The 27,862-nt window shown below is 52.8% G+C and overlaps 11 protein-coding genes across 11 annotated transcripts; 8 read left to right on the top strand and 3 right to left on the bottom strand.

The window, feature by feature from the left end:
• Positions 1-154: 154 nt before the first annotated feature.
• On the bottom strand, positions 155-1,345 carry A1O7_05098 (uncharacterized protein; the record flags this gene model as incomplete). Its single annotated transcript, XM_007759108.1, has 1 exon — positions 155-1,345. One exon carries the CDS (start codon positions 1,343-1,345, stop codon positions 155-157), a length of 1,191 nt encoding a protein of 396 aa, XP_007757298.1.
• An 877-nt stretch (positions 1,346-2,222) lies between these two features.
• Positions 2,223-3,209, top strand: A1O7_05097 (uncharacterized protein; the record flags this gene model as incomplete). Its single annotated transcript, XM_007759107.1, has 2 exons — positions 2,223-2,656; positions 2,729-3,209. 2 exons carry the CDS (start codon positions 2,223-2,225, stop codon positions 3,207-3,209), a joined length of 915 nt encoding a protein of 304 aa, XP_007757297.1.
• Positions 3,210-4,632: 1,423 nt separating this feature from the next.
• On the top strand, positions 4,633-5,958 carry A1O7_05096 (uncharacterized protein; the record flags this gene model as incomplete). The annotated part of the gene is made up of 1 exon (XM_007759106.1): positions 4,633-5,958. One exon carries the CDS (start codon positions 4,633-4,635, stop codon positions 5,956-5,958), a length of 1,326 nt encoding a protein of 441 aa, XP_007757296.1.
• Positions 5,959-7,021: 1,063 nt separating this feature from the next.
• Positions 7,022-9,862, bottom strand: A1O7_05095 (uncharacterized protein; the record flags this gene model as incomplete). The annotated part of the gene is made up of 1 exon (XM_007759105.1): positions 7,022-9,862. The coding sequence occupies one exon, from the start codon at positions 9,860-9,862 to the stop codon at positions 7,022-7,024; it is 2,841 nt and encodes a 946-aa protein (XP_007757295.1).
• A 1,997-nt stretch (positions 9,863-11,859) lies between these two features.
• A1O7_05094 (uncharacterized protein) lies at positions 11,860-12,558 on the top strand (the record flags this gene model as incomplete). The annotated part of the gene is made up of 3 exons (XM_007759104.1): positions 11,860-12,028; positions 12,085-12,372; positions 12,425-12,558. 3 exons carry the CDS (start codon positions 11,860-11,862, stop codon positions 12,556-12,558), a joined length of 591 nt encoding a protein of 196 aa, XP_007757294.1.
• Positions 12,559-13,167: 609 nt separating this feature from the next.
• A1O7_05093 (uncharacterized protein) lies at positions 13,168-14,137 on the bottom strand (the record flags this gene model as incomplete). The annotated part of the gene is made up of 4 exons (XM_007759103.1): positions 13,168-13,252; positions 13,304-13,398; positions 13,477-13,970; positions 14,023-14,137. 4 exons carry the CDS (start codon positions 14,135-14,137, stop codon positions 13,168-13,170), a joined length of 789 nt encoding a protein of 262 aa, XP_007757293.1.
• Positions 14,138-15,316: 1,179 nt separating this feature from the next.
• On the top strand, positions 15,317-16,774 carry A1O7_05092 (uncharacterized protein; the record flags this gene model as incomplete). Its single annotated transcript, XM_007759102.1, has 4 exons — positions 15,317-15,347; positions 15,386-16,301; positions 16,431-16,536; positions 16,625-16,774. The coding sequence occupies 4 exons, from the start codon at positions 15,317-15,319 to the stop codon at positions 16,772-16,774; spliced, it is 1,203 nt and encodes a 400-aa protein (XP_007757292.1).
• Positions 16,775-19,219: 2,445 nt separating this feature from the next.
• A1O7_05091 (uncharacterized protein) lies at positions 19,220-19,729 on the top strand (the record flags this gene model as incomplete). The annotated part of the gene is made up of 1 exon (XM_007759101.1): positions 19,220-19,729. One exon carries the CDS (start codon positions 19,220-19,222, stop codon positions 19,727-19,729), a length of 510 nt encoding a protein of 169 aa, XP_007757291.1.
• Positions 19,730-20,584: 855 nt separating this feature from the next.
• A1O7_05090 (fanconi anemia group M protein) lies at positions 20,585-24,148 on the top strand (the record flags this gene model as incomplete). The annotated part of the gene is made up of 1 exon (XM_007759100.1): positions 20,585-24,148. One exon carries the CDS (start codon positions 20,585-20,587, stop codon positions 24,146-24,148), a length of 3,564 nt encoding a protein of 1,187 aa, XP_007757290.1.
• Positions 24,149-24,988: 840 nt separating this feature from the next.
• A1O7_05089 (uncharacterized protein) lies at positions 24,989-26,175 on the top strand (the record flags this gene model as incomplete). Its single annotated transcript, XM_007759099.1, has 4 exons — positions 24,989-25,033; positions 25,095-25,464; positions 25,521-25,582; positions 25,681-26,175. The coding sequence occupies 4 exons, from the start codon at positions 24,989-24,991 to the stop codon at positions 26,173-26,175; spliced, it is 972 nt and encodes a 323-aa protein (XP_007757289.1).
• Positions 26,176-26,304: 129 nt separating this feature from the next.
• A1O7_05088 (uncharacterized protein) lies at positions 26,305-27,271 on the top strand (the record flags this gene model as incomplete). Its single annotated transcript, XM_007759098.1, has 2 exons — positions 26,305-26,566; positions 26,979-27,271. The coding sequence occupies 2 exons, from the start codon at positions 26,305-26,307 to the stop codon at positions 27,269-27,271; spliced, it is 555 nt and encodes a 184-aa protein (XP_007757288.1).
• Positions 27,272-27,862: the final 591 nt, after the last annotated feature.

Genomic DNA, 27,862 nt, shown 5'->3' with positions numbered 1-27,862 from the left:
GAGTTTTGAAGGTGCGGCAACCGGCTTGACAATGCGAATCCGCGGCACAGACCCTGTCACATTCCAGTGATGCGGTCAGTGTCGACAAGCCAGCCATAGCCGTCAACACCCACGCTACCGGAGAACGTCTCGTAATGAATACAATTCGGCAGTGTCAACCTGCTTCATCGCATGGAGGTGCTTTCGGCCCGCCATCTCGGAGTACGTCGACTTGAAGTGACGACCGGTGCGTGTGCTTTTTGGCCTTGACTTGAACTATCTGTTGCCTTCCCTCACCATCAACCACCAAAGCGGTGAGCTTGCCTCCCTTCACACAGCCAGTGTCGAGGCCCTTTGTGTATTTGCGGATCTGCAAGCCTTCTTTAGCGTTATGGCCATAGATGACTGTGGTGTGCGACTCGGATTCCCGTTCTCTTTTGTGCTTGCCAAACCGCTTGTGCAAATCGAGTAGCTGTTGATATCTGTTCCACAGCTTATACCATGCAACGCTGCCCTTCAATCTGTGCTTGTGCGATGGCAAATGGGTCGCAAGATCAAGTACTCTCATGTTCATAGCTGAGACAGGATCCTGCAATTCAAGCGCCAGCCCTGGAACGAGCCCAGCGTGAACGGCCACAGCTTCTCCGTTGAAAGCCTCCATTTTCCCTATCCGAAGTATGATGGGGCATGACTGTAAATACTCAAGTTGCGCAGTGCTCAGAGACCTCGCCATTCGCTCCACGGGATCCGCATGCTTGTGTGTGCCCGTGCTTTTCCCTGATTCCAGAATCTCTTTGGTAGCTGAAGACTGTGCTCGTAAACTCTGCGCGACAAGGAGTAGGCGATCATCGTGGTTTCCTCTTACGCAAGATGCGTTGTACCGACGTAATAGATCAATCACACCCAAAGAGTCGGGTCCTTTTGAAACTATATCTCCCAGAGCAACCAGGTGATCTTTCGCAGGGTCAAATCGCAGCTTCTTCAACAAAGCTTCCAATTCCTCTCTGCATCCATGAATGTCACCAATGAAGACCAATCTCTTTTTGACAGACTCGGGACCCGTCTTCCCCTTCATCGATCGCGGAAGCAAGTCAGGATCAAGGGTTTTGACGCAGATCGAACCGGGAAACTTGGGGCGCTTGTTCACTCCAAAGATACCTCCAGCAGCAGATTCCGAGTTGAGCGCAGACCATGCGGATCTTCCCTCGTCAATTAACGGCGAAATGATCTTGGTCCAAAGTATAATTGAACATATAGCGAGAACAATGAACGCAGGAGGCACTTTCTTAATTTTCAGAGCCCCAATAAGAATTCCCGGGAGTTGTGTGGCATCCTTGTCGAACACAGAGAGGTCTGACTTGGGCATATCGTTCGAACGCTTCAGGCACAAGACATTCGTCTCTTACGCAGGCTCGTGGGGTGTGGGAGGGTTCATGGGAGAAAGGGACTAAGGTATTGGAAGACTCGCGGGTGTTTTTAGACGAGGAAACGTTCGGGAAAGGTTCACCGATATCCTGCGAGATCAACATCAACAGCTCCACTCGCTTACCTCTTCAGTACTAAGAGCAAGCCGGCCTCTGCCCAAGGCGAGCTCCATTACTGCAAGTACTAACAGCAGTGTCTGCATGGAGACTACGAGGTAGAAGTGAAGATTGTAGGCACTCAGACGCTCGGCCTCTGACCTGACGGGGCACTTGGGGCTCCGCAGGCGTGACGCCGCAGCAAGTGACACAGGTGAGCAGCCAGGGAGTGGCAATGGCTGTGAACCTGCCCAATGGAACGCGAGCTGTCTAAAGTACAGTAGCGTCGTTGTGTCTTGACGGCGGAACTTTGCCCTCGTTGCATACGGAGAAAGTCAAAGTCTAATTAGTCTGTGAGGTTCTGCCGATGCATCAAATTCCTCTGTACTTTTTGCACTCGTCTGCAGCTCACCACAGTCCAGGGTTTTAAGCGCCGAGCGCAGCCTTTCACCGAAATCACCCAATAAGCCTGATCACGCACACTACCGGACAGTGATGAACCAACAGGAAGACGCTGCAGAAAGACCGGTGACATGGATTGATACGAGCCTCGATCGCGAGTCTTGAGAATGGGGCACATGAGCAGGCAGACTCGAGTCTGCCTCCCAGTTCGCAGCCGCACCCATCAAAATCCCATTTTCTTTTTTTTAAATGTTCTTCTCTCATTGTCACTGAACATCGTGTCTCCTTCGGCACTCCTAGAGTTTGCGACGCACGGTCGAGATGGCTGGGGTGGCCGGAACTGCGGTTGGAGTCATCTCCTTAGGCATCCAGGTCTGCCAGGGTCTCATCTCCTACTATCACGCCTACCACGATCAAGACGAGAAGATCCGCGACATCCTCTGCAATGTTCAAGGGCTCAGCAATACTCTAGAGGTCGCTCATGTGTGTCTGATCAAAGCGAACGCTGCTCGACTTGTTGCGATATCTCAGGCTGTGGACAGCATAATTGCCTGTGCCGGTGCCATCCATAGGCTCGAAAGACTCCTCCAACGATGTCGCCAAACTGTCTCGCCGACAGGATATGCATCAGAACGCATTCAGCTCGCACTTCGCAAGGCCGCGTTTCCCTTTCAACAAAGCACAATCCGAGACTTCTCAGAAACGGTCAAGGGCTTACAGGCCAACGTTTCGCTTGCCCTACAGACTCTGCAGCTGTAATGATCGCTTTCCACCCTGACCAACTCTTCGGTGTTTTTGGCGAGGGGTACTGACTGTTGGACCTTTAGGGAAGCTAGCGGCCATCTCCTCAACGACGCATCTGAGGTCCTCCGTCAGACGGTTACAACCAGTCACGACATTTCTCGCATCGGCCATGAGCTGAATGATCTGTCCGAACAGCTTGGGGCCAGCCGTGGAATAATAAAAGAAGTTGCAAGCGATACCAGTGCCGTTGCTAAGACACTGCGGCGGGAGCTTCCCCTCGTCTCCCTGAAAGCATCACAGGCTGCAGCCGAGATAGGTGGACTGCGTCTCTCGATGTCGTCGGTCGATCGGCAGATGACTGTGCTAGGGCAGGAGGTCAATTCTGGCTTCTCTGGCCTCGAGCAGAGGCTCGACAGTCTTCCTGGAGCAGTTGAACACAAGATTGTGGCACTGATGGACTCTTACTTCACAGAAAGGTGTTACTCGGGCGCCGGGCCCTCAATCTCGATGGCGCACATAGTAAGGGTACATGATATTGGTTATTTACCAGCTAATAACGAGTGATAGGCAAAACAAGAATCGAGAGTGCAGATGGAACTGCTTCAAAAACCTAGCCTGCTTCGATCTGTGGGCGATATCATCCGAGCCGAGGAACATGAGCTAGAAAATGATCATGCAGCTTTCAACGAAGTTTCCAGGAGCCACCATACTGCTGTGGTGCCCAGGAACGCAGTGCTGCCTCTATGTTCTTGCAGGATCTTCAAATCATGCCGATATCGGATATGGTCAACCGGGTCTTTGAACTTGTCTCGAGCGGCGTCCGTCTCTAATATCCACAAGACGGGGTGTCCGCTGGCGTCCCAGACAAGGAGCACGACTGTTTTAGCGGCTAAATATTCCTACAGAGACCGCTTCATATCACGTCTACTGTCATTGTCTGTTTCAATCAGATCTGGAGCCGGCGGTTTGTCCATCAGTCCCTCTCTTACTTTTCGGGCAACAGTTTCGGATCGGTCTCCAGCTTTCTCTTTGTTTAACTCGTGGTCATATCGTGATTTCAAGGCAACATCAGGGGAATCCTATTGGGATTGGGTGGCCGTGAAGCTCCATCGTCTCTTCAGTGGGCGGGAGGCTTGCCCAACCGATGTGAATGAAAAGGGACAGAATTTATTTCATGTCAGTGACAGCCAGAAGGCAATGGCGACGGCTAACTTTGACGTAGGCTGCAAATAGAACAACACGATACAACTTGCTAGCATATGAAGAACGTGCCGGATATAGACGCCTAGTAAGTATGATGAGGGCTTGGGGCGTCGAAGAGAATCACGAGGATCTGGATGGAAGGTAAGTGTTTGTCATGGAATGATAGGCGCATGCTGAAAGTGCCTAGGAAGCCCCTCGACATTCTAGTGCAATGGAATGGCCTAAGATATTACGAGATGGAATGGGTTGATATGAGTATCGAGTTACTCCACCAAGGTCTTTCATTTCTCGGAATCCTGCTGGTCCCGCGAGGACCTGCTGGGAGATCTAGATTATCACAAATTCTCCCAAAACACTGTCTCGTGCCTTCATCAATACCGCTGCCAAGAAGATGTTGTCAATGGTATGAGCTTTCATTTTTGTGAAAGGGCCGTGTTGATCGAAGTCAGATATGCAGTGTGGGCCTCTTTCACGGGCAATTCTTTTCAAGTCAGAAAGAGAAGTCGCCAAAGTCCTCGACGATTCGCCTAGTTCTCTGCGTGAAAAGACTCTAGGAGGACACAACCCTTTGCATCTAGCAGCAACCTGGCCAGCCGGAATCAAGATACTGCTCAACAGGGGGGCGCGCCAGCTACTTGATCACGGGGACAATGCCGGTTATCCTCCTGTAACTTACGCAATCTCCGCTAAATGCTTGGAAGCGGTCTGACTCTTTGTCGCAGCTGATTGCGCTCTCTACACAACGCAGCACTCCGCTTCCGCAGGCGACTTCTTGGGCATAGCGATGGAGGAGACCTCCTTTGAAATCGTGGAGTATCTTGTTGGAGCATTGGCAGACAGGCGGAAGCGCCTGGCCACCATTGCTCTCAAACATTTGCCATGCAAGACTACACCATTCTTGGACCTCTCTTGCGATACCGTTTTGGATGCTGATGCGTCGTTATTGACAGAGTTGCTTACCAAGCACAACATCGCAGTACCGTCTAGCTTGCATGTTCCGGAGGGGTGGAACACCATATACCACTTACTAGAGGATTTCTATAACACAGTCGACCAAAGCATGACACTAAAGGGATGCGCCGAAATATTTTACAACGCCGGCTTCCACGACATTCACCGACTTGACGGTCGGAACAAGAGTCTGCTTATGATGCAGCTTATCTCCACCCATCCAAAAGACGTTGCACAGTTCCATCTCTGGCTCATCAGTAAAGGCTTGAGGTTGGATCACAAGTCACATCGCCTGACGGAGCTGAGAGAACAAGTACCACACAGTCCGGCTGCACTGTACGTAAGCCGAAATCTCACTGAAAATATATGTAGACACTGGATATCTGCGTTCTTTTCCCGCAGGTCGCGGCTGTTGAAAAACCAATGGCAAAAGAGTTTGGAGGATGAAGAGGTTTGTATGCTTCTAAAGATGCTAGTTGATGAGACTGTTACTGATGATTGTGTCTGTGGTTGCTCTCTGCATGGCTGCTCTGCGCTGACTGAGATCTTCAAAGAGGCTGAGCACTGTGTCCATGGGCTTGCGCGGCGTGGATACATCCCCGAAGATTACACGGTCGCTAGAGGTCATTTTCTCAAATACCTTATCGAATGGCTGGACAGAGCAAAGACAGACACGCGCGAAGGTTTCACCACCGACGTTGTCCGGATCATGACCTTCCAAAGGCTTCTTCTAACGCATACGTGTTGTACCTGGACAAAAAGATACAGGTCTGACGATTTCGTCATTTTCAACGCTGAAGACCGAGACGACATCCGTGCGGAGGAGTCAGAAGACCTGGCCATGCTCGAGTCGCTCATGGAAGAATTTGAAGAGGCCTTCCGAGAGCTGAAGCTTCCTCTACCGGAGTTTCTCAAACAATACTGGGAGCCGACAATGGCTGAAGTCATGCAACCAGGAGTACTGGATAGAGACAGCGCGGCCAAGATAGCCGAACTGGGCGTCGTGCTGCAACCCATACCAACACCCAACTCTGGATCTACGGTGCCAACCATCCGAAGATTCAGGCCGGGAGTGAACAAGGACTTGTCATCGCCTCCGGGCAGTGCGAAGACACCTACGACAAACGGTCAGAAACATCGGAGGCGCAATTCATGCTGACATACGGCATACCGACATAAGTGGCATTCATAGTCATTCCGAGGAGTCGTGGACAACAATAGGGGTAGGGTCTTGATGCTTGACGGCTCAAGCAGAGGGGGAACACATCCAGTCAATTAACAAGTGCTGCGGTTATGGATGGACTCACGCGTGTCCCGGAGGTGGGACAGGGAACCTAATGACGGACATCAGATGCACAACCTTCCTGTGCGGCTGTCCCGGACTCTTCATTCAAAGCAAAAGCAGATATTTACACGAATGACGCTCTCAATCAAGTTTCCGTACCATTATTCGAAAAATCATGCACATGCACATGCTCGCTCAGCTACAGTGCGTTGACGTTCCCCGAAAGTGAGATCAATGTACGTACAATAGCCACGTCTCTCTGCCGCAAGAGCCGTGCGGTTCGGACATGGATTCTTCGACCTCCATGCCTGCCTGCAGTGTAGATCCTGGCCTCAGCTAACTCGGTCAACGACGGCAAGCCTTGAGGAAAACTCTGAGCCTTCAAGCGAGCACTGTACCGACCGCAGCCCTCATCAACGAGTACAAGGCTGGTGATAAGTAGTGTCGGCAAATCTCAACCACGAATCCTGAATCCGAACTCCGTACTCCGTATTCGCGTGAGAGATGTCTGCGTCAGAGGATGCTCTGGATCGACGTGAGGCGCTCGCAAGTCATGGATCAAGCTTACAGTAGACAGGCCGCGGGACGGTGGACCCGAGTTATCCATTGGATATAGGCGGCGGACGAGACGCCGGCTAGAGATCTCTAGAGGACTCTGCGAAAACAAGGGAAGTTGTCTGTCTCGGATACCTGGGTTCTAGTCGAGTACACTTAGAACGCGTACCTCGTATCACGAAGGGTTGATGGTGAGAGCAGAAGACAAAGCACAGAAATGTAACGCTGATTCATTGATTAATGAAGGTGAGCGCTTCTCTACGTACTCGGTCCAGTCCCGCAATGCCTCTAAGGCCGATCTCCCCTTTCTGCCTGCAGCTCGGGAATGTATAATGTCAGTGAATCCCCTCCGGTACATCCATGCGTTTAAGTCTACGCGCAGCTAGCCAAACCATGTCATGGCCGGCTGATAGCCCGTTAGTACGATGCCGGAATCATTTTCGTCCACTTCGAAAACGCCGTCTTGCCAGAGTTCTAGGGGTGTTGCACTATGTAATAGGCGTTGCCATTCCTCGGCGGCGAGGCTATGGTCGATGGCCGTCGAGTCGGTGCATTCCAGCAATGCCGAGGGATCGGGTAACTTGGCGATCAGGTCAGTCATGCATGGACCTGACATTGGCACATTCGGTGGCTGAATGTTGGATTGCTGCTCCGTGGCACGGTTGACCATCAGCCAGGATTGAGTACCGGTTGCGTCTGGGGATGAGTCGGACTCGTTGAGGGTCAATTGCGTGGTGAAATTTCGGGCTCGGAGCGGACTATCCGTGCTCGAGCTATCATCATCCATGGTTATATCACCCGATAAACTGTCGGGAAACAGTTGAGGGGTGCGGGACACCGATGCATCATGCGACCTTTGAACCCGACTGGGACTCTGCCTCGCCCGAGCTGCGTGCGTCATGGTAACCACGACATGGCTCAGCGAAGTTTCCAGGATGTCGTCGAGCAATCTCCGCTGTTCCAAGCCCAGGTGCAAGATTGAATTGTCGAGCTCGGAGTCAATGGTTGCTGCCAACACGCGTGGAGCCTCCCGCTCAAAATACTCCAGGAAATGATGGATACATTCCTCCGAATAGTCGCCGACAAACGGAGATCGCGGTAGGTCAGACTGAGGGAAGAGAATCCGAAAGATCGTGAACCAGCTTTTGGTTCGCTCTTCGCGCGGCGTCCGGCGTTTAATCTCCGACATTTGGTCTGTGGTCATCTTCTCTTCGAAGGGCGAGGGCGACACAGTGCAGGATCTGGCTCTTGCGTGCTTGTCGAGCGACACCGCCGTGTCGAAAGACTGAAAGCAGCAAGAACAGTAGTGCAGTGGTCTGCTGTGGACTCGATAGAGATGTTGCTTCAGTCGAGGTATTGTTGTCAGAAAACAGCTTGAGCATCCTCGGTATTGCAACTCAGTCGTGTTGAGTTCCGAGTATCGCGCAGGGTCGAACTTGGAGTAAGGACATGCCAGTAGTTTTCCGTCGTCAGCAGCACCGTACTCACGACGAGGGTTGCATTGTTTCCGCGGTCGCCCGTCGTTGTCCTCGTCCTTCTCATCATTGGTGTGAGAACGTTTCCTGGTCGAAACGGGACTGGACGGCATTGTATGCGACGACTTGGAGCTGGAAGCCGAGCTGCTTTCCGTACAAGAAGCTCCGGACGATCCGGTACTGTGACCTTGCCCGCCCCTCGTGCGCAGCAGTAACGTGTTGTACGAGCGTGCAAGTTGGCCAGCGACCGTGCTCTGTATGGCCCAACGGCGCGAATTTGACGGTGTCTCACTTTCGAGCTGGACATCGCCTGGGCCAGGTGTGGCCATGAATGAGAGCTCCCCTTCAGACTCGAACGCTTCGTCGGGTTCGGCTCCTGACTGGCGACAGGTATCACGATCCGACGTACTCGGAGTCATCACGCCAGCCTGGACCGTCGAGGCCGAATCAGACCCCCCTGGACTGTGATCTCCGGGACACGAGGACCGTAGGTTGGATGCAAAGCTCTGAACACCTTCTGCCACAATGGCCTTGATGTTCTTCTGCTCACCAGCATCGTGCTCGGTAAGTTTGATGGCTGCGTGCTCAACAGAATTGGGTAAACATTCAAGGGAGATTTCATGGTCGCCATGATGACCAGCCCCAGGAGACAGAGTATCAGCTATTTCCTGTGGCCCGGTAATCTCGGTGTCTTGCGCCGTTGATGCTAAGTGGGGATTCAGAGGACGACCTTTCCCCAGAAAAGGCCCGCAAACGGCCGACATAGTTTCGTGGCTTTGCTGCAAGCACCTCTGCCGGAAATGCTCCTGCCTTTCCCCATCATTTACTGGGCGTGTGTTGACGGTGCCGACGGTGCCGATGTTGGACTTCTCTGGGATGTCTCGATTGGTATCCTTGTCATTGATATTGCCAGAATCCAAATCAAGAATACCAGCTGGCAAAGGCCTGTACATCAGTTCCGATTCATTATCAGTCTTGGTGGCAACTGGCGAAATGAGACCGAGACATCCATACAGCCGGTCCTCTTTCCGACAGGTGTGGTCTTCTGTGGCGCCAATTTCGATGGCTTCTGTCCTGCCCAGGATCTCCAGGTCGAGCTCCGTAAGAAGGCCGTCCTCCTCGAACAGCTTTAGGCGCACTTCTATATCTTTGTGCATTGACATGTCGTCCTTGTAGAGCCTTCTGTCGCCATCGTAGACGCACAGCACTCTTTTTTTCATTGACATCTTTTCCGCCGAGAGTCCCCAAGAGGGTGGGTAGTGCTTCCTTCTCTTCCGCCCTTTATCGATGAGCGGTGCACCGCCTGTGGACCATGTAAGCCCTTTCTTGGCCGGCCGACCGGGAGAACTAATTGGTCGCGCGCCCTCATCTACTCGGTGCGAACTGAGATATTTCTGGACAGCGTTATACTGCACGGTGTCCGAGAGTCCCACTGCATCCTTTCCAGCTCTGAGGGTGCCGTCATCGTCGCTTTGCTGCTCTTGCACGACGCGAAGTACGCAATTATCGAGGTGGGTATAGAACTCTTGAGCATTGGCGAATCGTATGCGACAAATCGAACATATCCCCGTCGCGTCTGGGCAGTAGCTTGAGAGCTTTTTGCTGGTATTGGCGATCGACCGTCTCCGGCTATTCGGCGGTGTCTGTTCAACTCCGTGCACAGCCGTGAGATGCCTTTTCAAGACGTCGACCCGGTTAAAAGTCTTTTGACTAGTCGTCCCAGAACCAGGGCAGAATCCACAGATCATTTCTCCTCTCAAGTGCGTCAAGGTGTGTCTGTTCATATCATACTTCCGTGCAAAGCCCTTCTGGTGATACTCGCAGTTAGTGACTGGGCACTTCTCCGGCCGGCTGGCTTGATGAGTCAACATATGAGCTTTCATATCCTTAAAGACCCTGCCGCAATCTGGGTGCGGACATTTTCCTGCTTGTGAAGGATAAGAACTCCTGGAAGGAATAGTGGGTGACTGGGTAGACGCAGATCGATCCACTGGCACAGACGAAGTCGGCCACGAAAAAGAAGACGGTGACGACTCTCTGGGAGAAGTTGAAGAATGTCGTCTGAGCGCAACTTTTTCGTCATGAAAAGGTTGATAGTCCTGGCTTACGACTCTGAAATCGTCCAGGCCGAGGTACGAATTTTCAACATTGAGCGGCCCAAGATGGAAGAGATCTGGATGGAAATCGCTGTGACCCGTAGTGTGTGGTGGATATGAGTCTTTTGCGGCAGCTAAATAATCGAGAGCCATCTTGAGTGTATCCTAGTTCGCCGGCGGGCACTTCGAGGAGCGACGAAGTCTTCGGCAAGATGAGGCTCAAGCGCGACCAAGGTAGAATACAACTCGGAAGTCTATAGGACCGGTAGTACAACGTTCCTGAGAATGACTTACGACTGGCATCATGCAGGAACATCAATGCTTATATCCATGCAGGAGGAAGAGAAGGCAAATGGTGGTTTGCAAAAGGCAGAAACGAGTTGATCACAGCTGTGCATTCGCGCACTGCCACCCTCGTATCTGAAGCGGGTGTGATTGGCGGACAGCATCTCAGAACCTGCCAGTAGAATGTGGGAACAGGCCATTGCGCGGTACGGACCGTACGAAGAAGTTAACAGACGCTGCAATAGCAGCAGACGTGCTGTCGAGGGATGGACACTACCTACGTCTTTCAATATAGGTATCATGGTGGAAGAGGTAAGCGAAGAGGTAAGTGAGTCCGATCCAGTATGTAGAGTAGAGACTACAGGTACTTACCGGTCACCGTCCTTGACGTCAATTCGCTTCATTTCAGCCTTACCTGTGGATGTCCTGACTCTCCTCCCTTACAAAAGAGAGCCAAGACTCGACACATTTCCAGAAAAGGTGCAAGCGGCGGGTGAAAGAAGGGCGACATGGAAAGGCACACGAGGTAATTTCCGACCGTGGGAAGTGACGACCCCCGCCAAGGTTCAGGAAATTTGGCCCGCAATGACATGACAGCATGAAATGCCCAATCAATCCTCCGCAAGGTCAAAGAGTCTTAGCGCGTCGACAGCTGTCCTCCACTTGCGCAATTGAGTGCGAAACGGCCACTGCTCGCTATGACGTATGCCTTTGCATTTGACAGAGAACTTGCCTGACTCAAGCCTCAGAGCGAGCATATCTATTGTGGTACGGTGGTCAATGGAGTACACAAGCAGCTGTAGTCGACGCGGACAGTCGCCGCGTGCAACAGCTCCATCGAATCACAGGCGTCGGCGGTCCAGGCCATGAGGATCAGACCAGCGCTGAGGGAGCCTAACATCAATTTCCAGCTAGCGGGTCCCTGATCCAGTATGCCAAAATTGGCCTCGTGAACACCAACAGACAACAACCGACCAGGGGCCGGCGACAGATCTCTCCAAAGGAGCGCCTCGCTTCAAGCCTTCTGAAACAACCGTCCTGGCGAAGAACAAATCGCGGGGAGATTTGGCTGGTGGATCACTTTTGCCTGGAGAAGCGAGCGCAGGGCAAAGCTGTGGCGGCGGTCGTGATACTATTTACCTCCGTCGTGCGCCCATGCCTCTACTGAGTTGATCCTCTTTGCAGGGCTCTACCACGTATCACTGACACACTTCTGTTCTGGCACTGTGCGCCGCGACGTTCATTACCAGTTTGTGACACTCGCTTGATTTCGGTTCTTACCAGCGACTTCGACTTTTTCCCTACCTTATTTGCCTATCGCAGCGCGATTTCGGTTTGACGCGATCGTACCAACAGACATCACGATGCGCTTCTTCAGAGCCCTTGCAGCCTTCGGGCTCGTCGCTTTTGCGACTGCGCAGAATGCGACCTCTACGCAGCTGAGCCTGATCAGCGCGGCCTCGACTAGCCTCGCGTCTTCCGCGGCCTCTTCCACCGCGTCTCTGAGCCCGCAAGTGAAATGTCTGCAGTCATGTAGGTGAACCACGCAAACAGTAAGGGAAAGCGAGGCTGACACATGTTGCAACCAGGTGGTTCCGCGGACGTGTGCTGCCAAGCCAAGTGTGTTGGCGTGCCATGCCCGTCCCAATCCCAGGCGAACGCGACCACCGATTGTGCCGCTCAATGCCCGCAGGGCAATGGCACGGCCAGCGAGACGGAAGAATACGCCAACTGTCAAGCATCCTGCATCAGCTCCTACTTCCTCACCTCGTCCGCCACTGCAGCTCCCACTGGCAGCCAGACGAGCGGTTCCGCCTCAGCTACCGCCACCTTCGGAGGCGACTCGACTGCGACAGACGGTTCAGCGACAGCGACTGGTAAGTGCCGGAGGGAGTTGATGTTCTTTGTGGGGTGCTGACGACTCTACAGAAGGTGGTTCCACCACTGGCGCATCATCCACGGCCTCGGCAACAGGAGAGTCTGGCAATGGTGCTGACAGTCTTCATGTTGGGCGTGTTGGGCTTGGGTTCTTGGCACTGGTTGTAGCAGGAATGGCTCTGTAGGGCCATGCTATCCTCATCATTTCGATTCGAAATTTTGGAAGCCTTTGTGGCTCCGCATTACTTTTGAAGCAAAATTGCGGTATGATTCCTGGAGGCGTTCGCGTTTATCTGTCAGCAGCCTTATGTCCTTGGAGGGCAGAATCTGCTATTCGAACGTATGACCCCCTGATGAACCATTTCTCGGTTCTTTCTATCGAAGCACGGCGGCGCTCATGATTCTGCTTTATGTCTGCTGGGTCCCCTGAAGTTTCGGCCGCCATATGTCTTTAATATCCTGCACCTCCCGTCACCTTTGGCAACCAGTCAACGATGTGCCGTCCTCAGCCCCCAATTCTATTAAACCCCAAGATGCACCCAGAAATGCCAGCAGAGGTAGACCTCCTCTAGCCTTGTGCTCGACTTTCCATTGGGCATCCTCCTTGAATGTGCTTGATGGTCGCTACCTCTTCCTCATGATTTGTGGTTTCTGAATGTGACGCGGTTCTGGAGAGAACACTTTCAAGTACACGACTTGTCTACGATACTCATCCCAGCTCCTGCTGTGGAGTTCTAAATCTCACAACCACCGCAGTCATGCCATGGCCCCAAAGTTGCATCTCCTTCAGGCTCCTACATATGAGCGGCGAAGAATGTCCTAACAATTCTATATCCTCGAAGATACTCCTCGTACGCGTGCAGATTATTGAAATCGGCACTAACAATGACCTTGATTAGGAAGCGAACTCTGTCATCTCGAAGAACTTACCGCGATGTCATCCAACCATGCACTTGGTCGCCGAACGTCTCCAAATAGCTCTGCGGTGAAGCCTTCTTGAGATTTGCGAACCACGCCTCGACGTACTACAGTAAATTGGTTACATTGTCAGTAGGGTTTCTATCATCCATGCAAGAGCAGCAATGATCACGGGTAAGCATTACCTCGGGGTCCTCATCCTGGCTGGGCAGAACACAAAACGGAACAGTGACGTGCTTTGTGTCTTCCACGTCCATCAGACTGGGGTGCGCCCCAGCAGCAGCACTGAATTTAGTCCCCTGGGTGGTCACCAAGGCAGCAATCTTCACACCCCAGCAGAAGCCCAATATCGACCAGGTCTTGATTTGCGGGTTGGCTTTTTGGAAAGCGTCAAACAGTGGTCTAATCATGGGGACTGTCTTTTCAGGGTTGGCTGGTCCGGTCATGAAGTCGACGACGGCCTTCATCTGCTTGGGTGTCTTGGGCGGGAAGTTTGCGAGATCTTGCGGATGGTCGCCCCAGAAGTCGGGCATGAAGACCTTGAACTCGCCGGCTCCGTCGGGCAGCTCGGGATAGTCCCATGCCAGAATGTCGGCACCTTTGATGGCTTGGACGTATAGACCGAAGACGTCATACGCGAGGAACACGCCTCGTGTGGCTTGGTCACTGCCGGTGACATCTAGATGCCTTGTCAGAAGTCGACGATTGAGTTCCTTTGCCAAACGACTTACAGGTCTTCATGCCATTGAAATCTTCGTATTTGCCCTTCTCTTCATATGTGTAGCCGCCTCGTAGCACAATGGGAGGTCGAGTGCAGCAAGCTTTGCTCTGGACTGTGAAACCCATGATGCTGGTTTGTAAAGGGGACTTTGTATGCGAAGAGGCGAAGACCTGAGCGCGAAGTGAGTGATGGAAGAGTGCTTGAGCTCCAGCAGGACAGCTATAGCTAGCCCATTTATATTTGCATCCAGCCGACCATGCAGAGCGACCGAGTATTGCTCAATGGACAATGCACCTACCTCACCGGGCTGATGTCCACTGCCCAGCAGTCCAGAGCACTTAGTCACTCGCATCTGGCGACATTGAGGACATCAGTCCATCCAAGTGCACAGACGCTAGCTAACGAAAGCGCTAATTCTACCATCGAAGTAGGAGTGTAATCGTAATGAGCAGTATCCGAACAGAGCCTTGTGCAGGTCACGATATTCGCGTTGCAGTGGCGCCATTAGTCACCCATGTCCCGACCTTGTAAAGTGGTTGTGAACACACATGGTGAGGTGACTGTGAGGTGACTATCCGGTTATGTCAACTGATCGAGAAATCTCTATAACCACAGTTATCCCATATGCGAGGGTGGAGAGGAAGCTCGGACCTGGAGCTCTCCCACAATTCGTCGCTACCATTCCCGTTTTGGTCCTCGGCGTCGGTTCCGTTCATCCCCACCTTAATAACATCAATGCGCCCTTCCCAACATGGTCATCATGACCTTCGCTTTGGGTGAAAGCTACGCGAGTTTGCCGGATCTTCATACCTTCTCAAATGCTTCTCGACACTGACGGGCGCCTCCATCCGGTCGCGGCTCCCCAAATGGATCCCCGAACGCTCGACGATGCGTGCTCGAGCGTTAGACTTGTATCTGCCCACCGTAAATGCTTTCCTTAGTGAACGCACTCACCTTTCTCAGCACTACCAACGCAATGTAGCACCCTGCTCCAGTGTGCGCCCACAGCTGTCTAGCCAAATGGGCTCCATGCTTCCACAGGGTCTCGGAAGTCCCTTTGTCCTCTCGTCGTCCTGTGATGAATCAGATGCTGTCCCGACTGCCGAAGCTGCGGAATGACTGAGTTCGAGCCTGGGGCATACACTGCAGCCTTATCTCCACAGCGAATGACCACCGGCAAGATGTAAGAGCAGGATCTTCAGGTTCCGACTCTGTCTACGGCCATTGGAATAATCGTCGTCCTTGTGCGTTCCTCTGTCATAACCATCCAGCTCACTGATTCTCACCAAATTCAGGGGTGGGAAATGGCCAGAAACACATCTTTCCTTCCCTCAGGTGAACCACTCCGGAACGATGACTTACTTGTCTTGCAGCCAAAGCGTACGACTGGAGCCCTGGCCTTCCTGCACCCTACACATGCAGTATTCCATCTCCGAGACTTTTGACGACGGAGAAGCCACTTTCTACCCACGAGAGTGATGGTCCTAAAGCAGCTGTGGAAGCGCACACACTGGCGTCCGCGAACGAGCAAGTAGCACATGACGTTCACTTCGCGTGGAGATCAAGGGACAACCGCAAGGGCCGTCATCTCCTGCAATACAAGCCAGCCGTCGAGGTGGACTCTACCTCGCCGCTATACATTGTACCAAAGAAGACGGCAAGTGTCACCGCGACGTTGAAGGGGATCAAGTGCATGTTAACCTGCTTCCGCTATTGGGACATCTCGTATCTCGTGGCGATCACTTTCTTCATCGCCTCAGCAACCTGGATCCTGAATTCATTCTGCCTGTGGCTTCCGCTTGAGGTTCCCCAGAGCACATTCCCTAAAGAGCTCCTCGTTGGCGGTGGAGTTTCTGCCTTCGTGGGCGCAACTCTGTTCCAGCTTGGCTCGGTCCTTCTGATGATCGAAGCCTTCAACGCCGAAAGGGTCGGGTGTTTCGGATGGCAGATCGAGAAACTTGTCTCCAAACAGAGCGGGCGAGATATGGTCCGCATATCTCCCAACCTACAGCACTGTGTCCACCACCACAATGATAAATCAGGAATTGGGAAAGGCAGCGGCGACGGGCAAGAATGGCAGTGGATTCCCAGCTGGCACACAATACGGTCCCATTGCCTGAAGGAGATCGGCTTCCTTGCGAGCTTCGCGATGTTCTGTGGCACCACCATTTTCTGGATCAGCGGCTTTGTTGCACTGCCGGGAGTCATCAACCACATGAGCCAGAGTACCCTGAACGGAGTATACTGGGTTCCGCAGATCATCGGCTCAATAGGCTTTACCATCAGTGGGTACGTGTGTCTCTGCAGCGCTTCTCTTGTAACGCATATAAATGGACGACAGAGTCTTCCTGCGCTCCCACCTGCTGAAGGCTTTGCTCTTAACAAGGACAATCTCTGACGCACACGGCCAACACGCAGTTTCTTGTACATGCTCGAGACACAGCCGAATTGGTACACCTCCTCTCCACACGTCCTGGGATGGCACGTCGGGCTTTGGAATGGAAGAGGCGGAATCGGTTTTGTCGTAAGTCACGACTCGCTCGCTGTCCGTCCAAATCATCCATCTACCTCACTGGTAATTGGAGAATGTGCGTTGAGAAAGACCATTGCAGTTGTGCGGCGCCCTCGGCCCAGCTTCCGGCAATGCCGGTGCGCAGTACCAGTCTGCACTGGCCAATTTCTGGGGTGGCTGGGCGTTCTCGGTTGGAAGTACATTGCAGTGGTATGAGAGTTTGGACAAGCATCCCGTGGAGGAGCAGTAACGTTGTACACACTACGTCCCTGGACCCGTCTACCCGTGTTGATCACCATGTATGGAGGAGGTGGTATCAGTCGCCCTCCCAGCGTGGGCAGCGGTGCACTTGGAGATACGATCCATCATCTGATGTGGATTGACGTCTAGACAAACAGTCCGAGATAGTCTCATTTAAACACTCTCGTGCTGTATCTCGTTGAATCCATTCCTGCCCAACAATCATCAGGACTGCTGGTTGCGTCGCCGCTCCCCAATTGTGCCTAGCGTACATTTATTCGAGAAATGATTACTTTCCTACCTAGGTAACTTCTGTGTACCGAAGCTCCAAGAGGCTAAACGAACATAAAATGACACTGGCCGATGAAGCCGGACGGGGTCTTCGCCGGCAGCCCGGGGCTCGGTTGTGCATGGAATAAGGCTCAAATCTTGCCAGACAGCGCGACGGACGAAACCGAGCTTCCGAGACGAGATTGAGGCTTTCGGAGTCTGGTCGTCGTCGCAATTGGCACTGGGTACAATGTATCTGTTGTTTTGACAGTCCATTTGCACAGTGGTCATGACCACCCTCGTGTCATAAACTCTAGGTAACGGAAATCAATACCTACAAGGCGGACTTCGGGCCCCGAGTTCATGTGATTGAAGCAGCTGGATGGGTAGGAAGAGACAAGAGTCGAAAAGCCGCAAGGCAGAGGGTAGTGGGCAGTAGGCTTTGGTAATCTTGGCTATAAGGCATATACACGCTTGACTTGGACATTGCTAGCCGGCGGTTGTGCAAGGTTGCTTCACAAGCGAGGCGTTGCAAAGATTCCACCAAAAATTGCGTAAACCAACTCCGATATCCGGGCGACCATAGAACAATCCGGCGGTCCGTCTCTCCCAACATTTTCACTTCATCTCGCCTGGTACTTGTACTTCAATCAAGCATTCGTTGACCCTCACCATTGCTGCCCAGCCGGCAAAGTGTACTTGAGTAATTGACGCGCCGCACATCCTCCGCTTGCGCCTTGGGGATGCCGCCAATGCTGAGGCTCGGTCTTTTACCCAAGTCTAGTGTCGAGTTGATGACAGCAGTCCTGCAAGTGTCAGGCGGAATACGGGGGCTGAGCTTTGTAAGCTGGAAAGTCCCCGGGTATGAGATTTCCGCTGAGAGAAACCTCATTGTCATCCAGTCCAGCTTTCAACATTCAAGCACGTTGGCAAAGCTTGCTGGAAGAGCCTCAAATTTCGACAACTCAACCCATTCGATAGCACAAATCATTGCTGTCGCCGCTCCTACACATTGGAAGAAGAGGACGGACGGAAGTGAGGACGCGTGCTGGTTCGCCTAGCTGAATCTGCTATTCTGTCAAGCGGAAGCGGCTCAGCGGATAATTTGGAGTCTTGGCAGGTGTTTGACTACCCACTTACCCCAGCTTTCTGCCAAGAATTTCCTAAGACTTCGTGTCGAGGGCTTGGCCACTCCCTCTCTTTTGTCAGATACGCCACAGAAGAGCTACCGACAAAGCAAAGCTCGTTCAGCCTGACCCGATAATGACCTCGGTGCTGAGACGCGATGCTGTTTGTCTGTCCTTGATGAGCTGAAAGAATATGTCCGCCCAGCATTCGTATTGCACTCAGCACCTGAACCACATCCTCAGCCTAACACGATGGCAGTGCCGTTGACTAACATTCGCTCCTGACAAGATGATCGGGAGTACGGAGTATCTCGGGCTGGTACACCAGCAATATGTCCCACCAAACACGAACTTCCCTTACCGGTCTGTCCAAAACACAGACTGCTGGTTTACTGGCATGACACGCAACGCGTCCTTCTTGCTCGGTGCTGGCTGCGTCGAACTCATTGACGACAGCAGGGGTCGGTCACTTCTTGATCGTCCAACTTGGCGGCCGAGTTACGCTGTCCCACACCTGCGTGATGTTGTTACGCAACTGATCGGCGTGCACTGCAAGCCATGGGCGGTTTTTGAAATTGTTTGTAACTAAAATGAGGTTCGTGTCTGCCTTGGTCTTGGTGCTGCACCCCCGAGATAGCTGGTCCGAAGCTGATGCCGAATCCGTTCTCTCAGACAGCGTTGGCACGCTCTGCAAATCCTGTCAGTCGCAATGCGCACGCTCAGCTTGGGGGCTGGGATTCCGTATTCTTCAGCTGGTTCTGTTATTTGCACGACGTGCATCGAGAAGGGAGTCCTTCCACTGCCTTTTCCGGTCAACATCAGAAACTCACCATCCCGGTCACTCCGCGAGCATATAAGGCTCTCAAGCCCTAACTCCAGCCTCCTTGTCTTTCACTCCTGACAGATCAAAGACAACTTCGACTCCTTCGAATTTTCCTAGCAAGCTTCCCCACCAATCCAATCTGAACCAGACTTCTTTGTACCTGTCCTGCACCCAAGTATGTTGCCCTTTCTCCACCCAACACCTCGTCCTCCAGTCTGACCTGACCATCTCCAGGATGAAGCTCTTGTCTACATTTATCGTCACGGTCTCGTTGGTCGTCGGTCTTACGGCCGCCCTCCCACAGACCTATTCGGGTGGTAGCGAAAGTGGAGATGAGATCCCCTGCCCAGCAGTCTACCCTTGCATCGACTGGTATATCATCCTCGAGTATTGCTCCAACACGACCGATCCCGCTGTCGCGACTGGAGAGAAATTTACCGACACGAAGCCCATCCAGTGCACCTGTGGTACCAAGGCTTTGGGCGATGAGCCTGGAATCTATGCCGCGGCTGAATGTCTCCTCTGCGACGATGATTTGCCAGACGCCGATGCCGAGGTGGCGGCTCTGTGGTATTATACTTGCTACACCTTCGAGGAGTCGACCGCCACCGATGCGCTGGACTGCTGGAACTCAGGTGGCGCAGACTGTCCGGCCGTGCCTGAGAAGAGAAAGATGAGGAAGAGAGATCTGATGAAGCCGAATATGCTGAAGACCCTGAACAAGCCGAAGGGCCGACTGTTCTAGATGTCAGCCACTCAGGGAGCTAGCACAGTGATGACAGTATATGCCATCACGTGCCAGGGAAGGAACATATGTCTCACAAAGGGGAACAGGCCTCGGAGTAGGTACAGACTGCAAAAAGGACCATGCACACGGAACAGCCCAGGCACTCGATCAGCCGGTTCGGTCAATCAGGCAGGGATATCGACGCCATGTCCCTGACACATCACTCCACACGTTGGTTATATGCATATATAGTGCCGATTAGTGCAAACGTAAGTCCTAATGGTAGTTGTCAGTTTCATTCTATCAATGTAGCATCAACTGTCGACACACGACAGCATCATCAAAACCGAGTGTTCTATTGCTGGATGTGCTTGAGCGTTGTAGAACCATCCGCTCTAAGTTTGGGTCCTAACTCCGTTGATGTCCAATCTAATACAGCCCGCACACAGAGAGGTCGCGGCTTAACGGCATGAAAATGACTCAGGAAGAAATGAGTTCAAGTGGACTATCGGATCCCCTTGTGCGTCCAAATATGCGCGCTCTTGCCATTGCACGGTTGAGCTTCGCCGGCAGGCTTTGAATCTTGCTGGATAGGCCTCAAGATCGGTCGAGCGAGCAAGACGATGAAAGGGCGAAGAAGAGGATGAGGATGGGGAGGCTCGGAGGGCGTCTGAACTTCCTCGGCAGAGCTCTGTACTGCTCCGTAGGAACTGCACTTCCTTCATCGGTGCGGAAACCAACGACACGTGGACACGCGTTCGGCTTGAACGCGCGCTCTTCAACCTCACCTTCTACTTCACCTTCACCTCAATCCAACCACCTCTAAGGTTCACGGATATCTGCAAGCCCAGGATGTGATGCAAAATCCACGCGATGGACTTTCTAGCTGATGAGGCTGAAGAGAGCTCGGATGTTCTGGTGCCGAGTTCACAACTTGAGCGTAGTCCGCGTTCTCGCAAACGCCGTCGACTCGATCCTGATCTGAGTAACCCATGCACACAAGAGAACGACTATGATTTGCCAGCACATCCAGACGGCGAGGGCAAGGAGAACAAGAAGTCGAAGTACGATGACCGCATCTACGTACCTGCTGGGGAAAGCCATCCCGACACCTTCGTCACTCAATTAACGCAGCAATACTCTAGTCCCTCACGGATCCGAGGCCCTCGATGGATGAAACCACGGAAACCCCCTTCACCGTCACCTTCTCCTCGGAAGAGCTTGCCCCCCACCTACGCGTCAACCGCTTTACCATCACCTTCTGCTCCCAAGAGCTTGCCGCTCACCCATGTGTCTACTCGCCCCACGCCCCAAGCTCTCCCAGTCGACGACGAGTTTGATGTCGATGACACTGATGAGCTAGAACTTTTAGCAGCTCTTGATGATGTCGAAGCAGGACTCGAAGTTTTAGCGGCCAACAACATCGGTCTACCTGCTAACGGAGATACTATCAGAGACTTTCATCATAACAGATCCACCCATGCTTCGGCTCCCCGACAACCGTTGCAGAAATCTTCTTCCTTCCGACAAACGACCTTGCATGGAATTCATACCACTCAAGCGGAGCCACCTCGCACGCAAAGTCAGTCGAGAGCCCACAACTGGCCTTTGGCGAACCGGAATGAACCTCCAACCCACCATGAGATTGACCGAGATGCAATGAGTACCTGGGTGTACCCTACCAACCTTGGCAGAACCCGGGACTACCAATACAACATTGTCCACAAGGGATTATTCCATAATGTCTTGGTCGCTTTGCCTACCGGCCTGGGGAAGACCTTCATAGCGGCAACGGTCATGTTGAACTGGTACCGGTGGACGAAGAATGCACAGATAATCTTCGTTGCGCCGACGAAACCGCTGGTATCACAACAGATTGATGCGTGCTTCAACATTGCTGGCATTCCTCGGTCCCAGACTACCATGCTAACGGGCGAGGTTGCGCCAGCAATTCGAGCAGAAGAATGGCAACAGAAACGAGTCTTCTTCATGACACCTCAGACCCTCATAAACGACCTCAAACATGGCTATTGCGATCCGAAAAAGGTTGTTCTTGTTGTGGTTGATGAAGCGCACAAGGCAACCGGCAGTTATGCATATGTCGAAGTCGTCAAGTTCTTGAGAAGATACAATTCCAGTTTTCGGGTTCTGGCTCTTACGGCAACGCCCGGTAAAGATGTCGAGACAGTGCAGGAAGTGATTGATGGTCTGGGGATCGCTAGAGTCGAGATCAGGACCGAGGACTCGCTTGACATTCGAGATTTTGTACACAACCGAAACATCCAAACCGAGGTATTTGAGAATTCCGAGGAGATGACAATGGTGCTGGAGCTGCTGTCGGCCACACTTCAACCGCTCTTGAACAAGCTGCACTCTCAAGGAGCTGCGTGGGGTAAGGATCCTACAAGAATCACGCTGTTCGGCCTAAAGATGTCTTGGGACAAGTGGCAGTCATCCGAAGCAGGCCGCAGGGCCCCTCAGGCAGTCAAAGGCATGATCAAGGCAATCTCCACGGTATTGATGAGCCTGGCTCATAACATCGAACTGTTGAAGTATCATGGTATTGGGCCGTTCTACCACAAAATGAAAATGTTTGTCCAAGAAGCCGGTAGCGGCAAGACAGCCAAACAAGTTACAGACAACGAGCACTTCAAGAAGATGATGAATCGACTGGCGTTATGGATAAACGACCCAGACTTCGAAGGGCATCCGAAGCTGAGCTACCTGAAGAGGGTTGTGCTCAACCACTTCATGAACGCTGGCGAGGGGACTGCACGGACTGCTTCCGAGCCTACCAACACGAGAATCATGGTGTTTGCGCATTACCGTGACAGTGCCGAGGAGATTGTGAGAGTCCTCAACCGCCACGGTCCAATGATCCGAGCCCATGTATTCGTCGGTCAATCCGGTACGAAGGGCGGTTCGGAAGGTATGAACCAAAAGACACAGCTCGAGATCATTCAAAAGTTCAAGGCAGGAGAGTACAACACTATTGTGGCGACATCGATCGGAGAAGAAGGTCTCGACATCGGCGAGGTCGACCTTATCGTTTGTTATGATTGCTCCAAATCGCCAATCCGAATGCTTCAGCGCATGGGCCGGACGGGCCGCAAAAGGGCCGGAAATATCGTGCTGCTCATGATGCGTGGCAAGGAAGAGCAGGACTTTGCCCAATCTGAAGATAACTATCAGAAGATGCAGGCCAAGATTGCAAGTGGCAGGGAGTTCAACTTCCACGAGGAGTTGTCTCCGCGTATTGTGCCCAAAGAGATTGTGCCAGAGGTCGATAAGAGGGTGATTGAGATACCGGTGGAGAATACCCAGCCTGGCTCTGTCGAGCCGACACGGAAGAGAGGGAGAAGTGCCAAAAAGCCGCCAAAGAAGTTCCACATGCCGGATGGTGTTGAGACGGGCTTTGCGTTTCTGGGCAACGGTAACAAGAAATCGAAAGTGAAGCAAAGGGGGACGGTCACGCCCAAACCTGAGAGAGATGATGAACCGGCTCCGTTAGCTTCGCTCAAAGAACTAGTATTGTCGGAGAAGGAAGAGCGCCAGCTTGAGGACCGCTACGTCCAACTAGCTGGGTCAGACGACGAGTACATCCAATTCGTTCGTTTTGACGCTTTCCCAGAGCACCAACGCCGCCTGGGAAGAACAAGCTTTGTCAGGCACTCGAAGAAGACCAAGACTTTGGTCAGAGCCTACAAAGCAATGAACATTCCCAACAGAGACTGGGATCGCCCCACGAAGTGTGAAGAGATCAAGGACGATGATCTCTGTCTGGACTCCGGAGCGGAGAAGTCAATGTCAGCCACCAAGCCCTCTGCGAAAAAGACGAAAGCGAAGTTCCGTCTCTCGCCCACCACGATGCCTGTTTTTGAAGGGACTTGGGCTGAATCAGACACTGAAGCGTATCTGTCAAGGTCAAAAGCGAAGTTCAAATCCATCAGCCTCACAGGCCGATCTGGCGGCACTTTGCGAAGTAGTTCCGTGGGGCAATATGATGACAATGACAGTTTCATCAATGACGACGAAGAAGAAGATGCTGGGTGCGCCTCGAGTGCTGTGCCGTGGAGGGGTTCGGAACCTCAGGGGTCCGAAAGAGGGCTCCAAGATGATCTTTCCTCTCTTGCTTCCCTGCGTTCGACGTTGTCGCCGACTTCGGCCCCAGGAAGAGAGGCTGGCGTCACTAAACGGTTCTTCGTATCCCAAGAGAGTATCGACTACGATGCCATGGATGATGAATTGCCCGATCTCGAGGAGTTGGTTTCAGACAAGAAGAGAAGGGGTGTCCGGGCCGATGAAGGTCACGACGACCCTTTGCTAGCTTACCGAAGTATATCGACAGCAAGGAGCGAGACGGGGGATACCGAGAAGCCAAAGCTCAGAAGCAGGAAGAGGGCAAGGCGGATAGTTGATAGCGATGATGACGAATGAACGATGCGATTGGACTGGCGTGTGTCGCCTTGAAAAGATTGAATTCGCACACGGAAAAACAGTAGTGCTCGCAATTTTACTGAGGCTGACGAATGTAGTTGTACAGCCTGACGATACTGACGGCCCATCAGCAAAGGACTCACACGACTTGACGTCTATAGTGTCTGATGTCCGTGCCGAAAAGGAGACTGGGCAGAGACTCGGTAGCCGAGCAAGCTCGTCGTCCTCGCACTATGTCATGGAGATGTTTCTGGCGAATGGCGACTGTCGATTTCAGCTCGCTTGAGTCAGAAGGCATCTGTCGCCAAATTCCGCGGCCGTTGGATCTCCGTTTCCATCCTTTCCCAGTTTCACCAACGTGGACTGACGTGATCACGGAGTTTACTACGCTGCCTGGTGCCCCAGTCGTAGTTTCGACTGCTGCGGTGCCAACCGGAGAGTCCTGCGTGTACAGCGTTCTGACTCGACGCTCTAGTCCGTGGCACTTGCTCTCACTCTCCTCCTTCATCTCCTCCAGATCTAACAGAACAGCCTACTGATGGAAGAAGCAGACCGAGTTCCCCCACTTCCCTGTGTTCATTGCTGCCAAGCCAGTCCTTGATCAGATCAAGACAATTGGCCGATGCTTATCAAGCACTGGGCTCTTCAAATTTCCCTCCCTCTTCCTACTCCCACCTCATCCATGAAACTACATGCATTCGGTCTGGAACCATGCTGCGTCGAGTCTTCTGACTGCGGCTTCCGTCTTCGCGCTTGTCTGCGTGGCACAAGAGGGGCAACTTCCACTAGCGAGCCCCTGCAACGAGCCTCCTCAGTAGCAGTAGGTTTCACTACCCGTTCATGCGTGCTGTTCTACCTCACAGTCAAGTCATTGAGGAACGTCATGTAGTGCAACACGCTGGCATCACGCTTCCCATCTCTTGTCACATTCCCTACCGATCGACAGTATCGGTCTCAACAGGCCCGATACTGGGCGTCCAATCAAGCAGACTTCACACCATCATGTCGCATATCGCCTAGGACGAGCGAGGAACTCGGCGCCTTGATCTCGCAGCTCGTTGAGTTCGGTGACGATGTGAAGTTTGCCATTTCGAGCGGCGGGCATGCAACTGCGTTTGGCGCCTCGAACGTCGATGACGGGATCACATTGGATCTTTCTGCCCTGGACTCTATATCACTGGCCTCGGATCGGTCTTACGTGGATGTTGGAACTGGAGCTCGTTGGATCGATGTCTACCGCATTCTCGATCCCTTCGACTTGACGGTCGCCGGCGGAAGAGCTGCATCGGTGGGCGTGGGCGGATACCTGCTGGGGGGTAAATAACCACTCCTTCTGCCATGGTGGGACATGATGCTGACGGGGCCGACCAAGGCGGCATCTCCCTACTCTCAAGCCTGTGCGGCTGGGGCGCCGACTCTGTCGAAGAGATCGAGGTGATATGTCCTAATTAACCATCAGTCGTTGCCTGGCGATCCTTTCTGTCTATCACCTTCAACCTCAATCTTGTACTTACGCTTCCCTATCATTCCAGGTCGTCCTGGCGAATGGCACCTTCATTGCAGCATCCGCATCCGCCCACCCCGACCTCTTCGCCTGCCTCAAAGGAGGGGTCAACAATTTCGGCATCGCCACCCGCTTCCGCATCAAGACCTTTTCGACTCATGGTCCTCTTCACGTCTCCCTCCTGCAATACTCCCACGAGCACATCCCTGCGGTGCTCCGCGCGCTTACAAACATCACGCAAAATGCTCACATGGACCCTAACTCCGCGTCAGCGGACCTTTCTGTCGGCTTCGACACTACGCTAAACAACCACGAGCAAAACAACACAGTGTATATGCTCATGCTGACTCGATTAGTTCCGCAAGAGGAGCAACAAGGTACTCCTACGGACGCAAATCCCCTGCCTCCGCCACTATGGCAGCCCTTTTTTGACATTCCAACCCTAACAAACTCGACGTGGAGATCAACCATGAGCGACGTCGCTCAGCTTGTCGAGATGAGTAACCCTTATGGGTTCCGGTGAGTTTGCGTCCCTGTACCTTTGACGACCCAACAAGTCAACGGCCACCCTGGCGCAAGAATTATCCCATATGACGAGTTTGCAAGTGCGGAGCTGATCTCTGTTTGGCTTCACAGGGTCTACAAAGCCACGATGACAGTGCGGAATGATCCCACGCTACTCGCGCAGATCACCGACCTCGTCGCGACGGCTCTGCAAGACGAGACTTTCGCTCGCGGCGAACCGGTCCTCCAAGCCGGGATGCTTGTCCAGCCTCTGACGCTGCCTCATTTGCGGTATGCTAAGAATCAAGCACAGGCACATGCACAGGCGCAAGGACAAGCCCAAGAACAGAAACAAGGACAAGGACACACAAACCTCATGCTCCTGGATGACGAGGACGAGGCACTGATATGTAAGTACATGTACTCGTACGATGAGGTCGGTGTGCCTGGCCGTGCTCCGTTTGCCCGTGGCGATATATGTCGATGTGTGGACAGTTTCGTGCTATGCCGATATATGTTGCTGTGTGGGCCTTTCATATTATGCCGATATTTTGCGTATACCTACATCTATCCATCAATATATACAGCCCATCCTATCACAACCCACCTCTTTCAGTCCTACCCTATCTACCCTTATCGCATCGATTTCTATCCCTCCCCTGCATTCTACCCCAGCAAACCACATCGCATCTAATCCAGGATCCTCCCTCCCCTTCACTTGTCCAGTGGACTTGTCCACCCCGCTCGTTAGGCCCGGTACATTCTACTCTATTCTTCCTCGAGAAATCACCTCACTTGGCCTCACCTGACGAGTGTATGCAGTACTCTCCCTCGAAATCCACTATCTCAACGCATCACACACGGAGCGGTACACCGCCCTCCTCAATAACGTCCTCTCCCGCGCCGAAGATCTCGCACGCTCATCCACCCCTAACGCACTCCATCCGTTCCGGTACGTCAATTACGCGGCGCAGGGTCAGGACGTGTGGGGCATGCTTCGAGAGAAGGAAAGTGGCATGTTGGAACTGGTGAGGGACGTGCAGAGGCGGTATGATTGCCAGGGTATCTTCGAGAGGATGTTGAGTGGGGGGTTCAGGATAGGCAAATTGGGATAGGGACTTGAGCCATTGGCATGGGCTAGATAGATAGCTGGTTGGTAGGTAAGCGGTGCTCGATAGTATACAACAGGTAGGTAACAAATGGGTGGATTCGCCGATGGGATCGCAGCAGGCACCATATCCGGCTGGTTGAATGGTGACTTGGTTGGTAACTTGGTGTCAATGCGGCTTTATCCCTGGCTGACTGGCTCAGAGTACTGGCGTCGAGGGTGTGATGATACGATTATTGTATACCGAGTACAGTATCCAGACGGTACACGGGAAGAGTAGAAGGATGGGATGGCTCAAGTTCCGTGAAGTACAGAGTAAGGCTAGGAGAGATGTGCAAGCGAGGGAAAAGAACAAACTGTAAGCAAGGAACAAGATAGGCACGCCCAACACCATGCAGGAGTGAGGAACCATGCGATGTGGACTCCGACCGCACTATATCCTAGGTAGGTGTGTTATTACGGCGCTCTCTCTGGAGAGCTGAGACCTGAGATCGGAATTGTCTAAGATGAGCCCACGTGTCCCCTGTATCCTTAAATACATATCGGCGTGTCATCATATGTCATGATATGGTTTCGCTTTTCCCAGTCTTGACTTTTT

This window comes from Cladophialophora yegresii, assembly GCF_000585515.1.
Source record: "Cladophialophora yegresii CBS 114405 chromosome Unknown aczIN-supercont1.3, whole genome shotgun sequence".
Classification (NCBI taxonomy): Eukaryota; Fungi; Ascomycota; class Eurotiomycetes; order Chaetothyriales; family Herpotrichiellaceae; genus Cladophialophora; species Cladophialophora yegresii.
The sequence above is the reverse complement of the archived record's forward strand: the minus strand, read 5'-3'. Positions and strand labels throughout refer to the sequence as shown.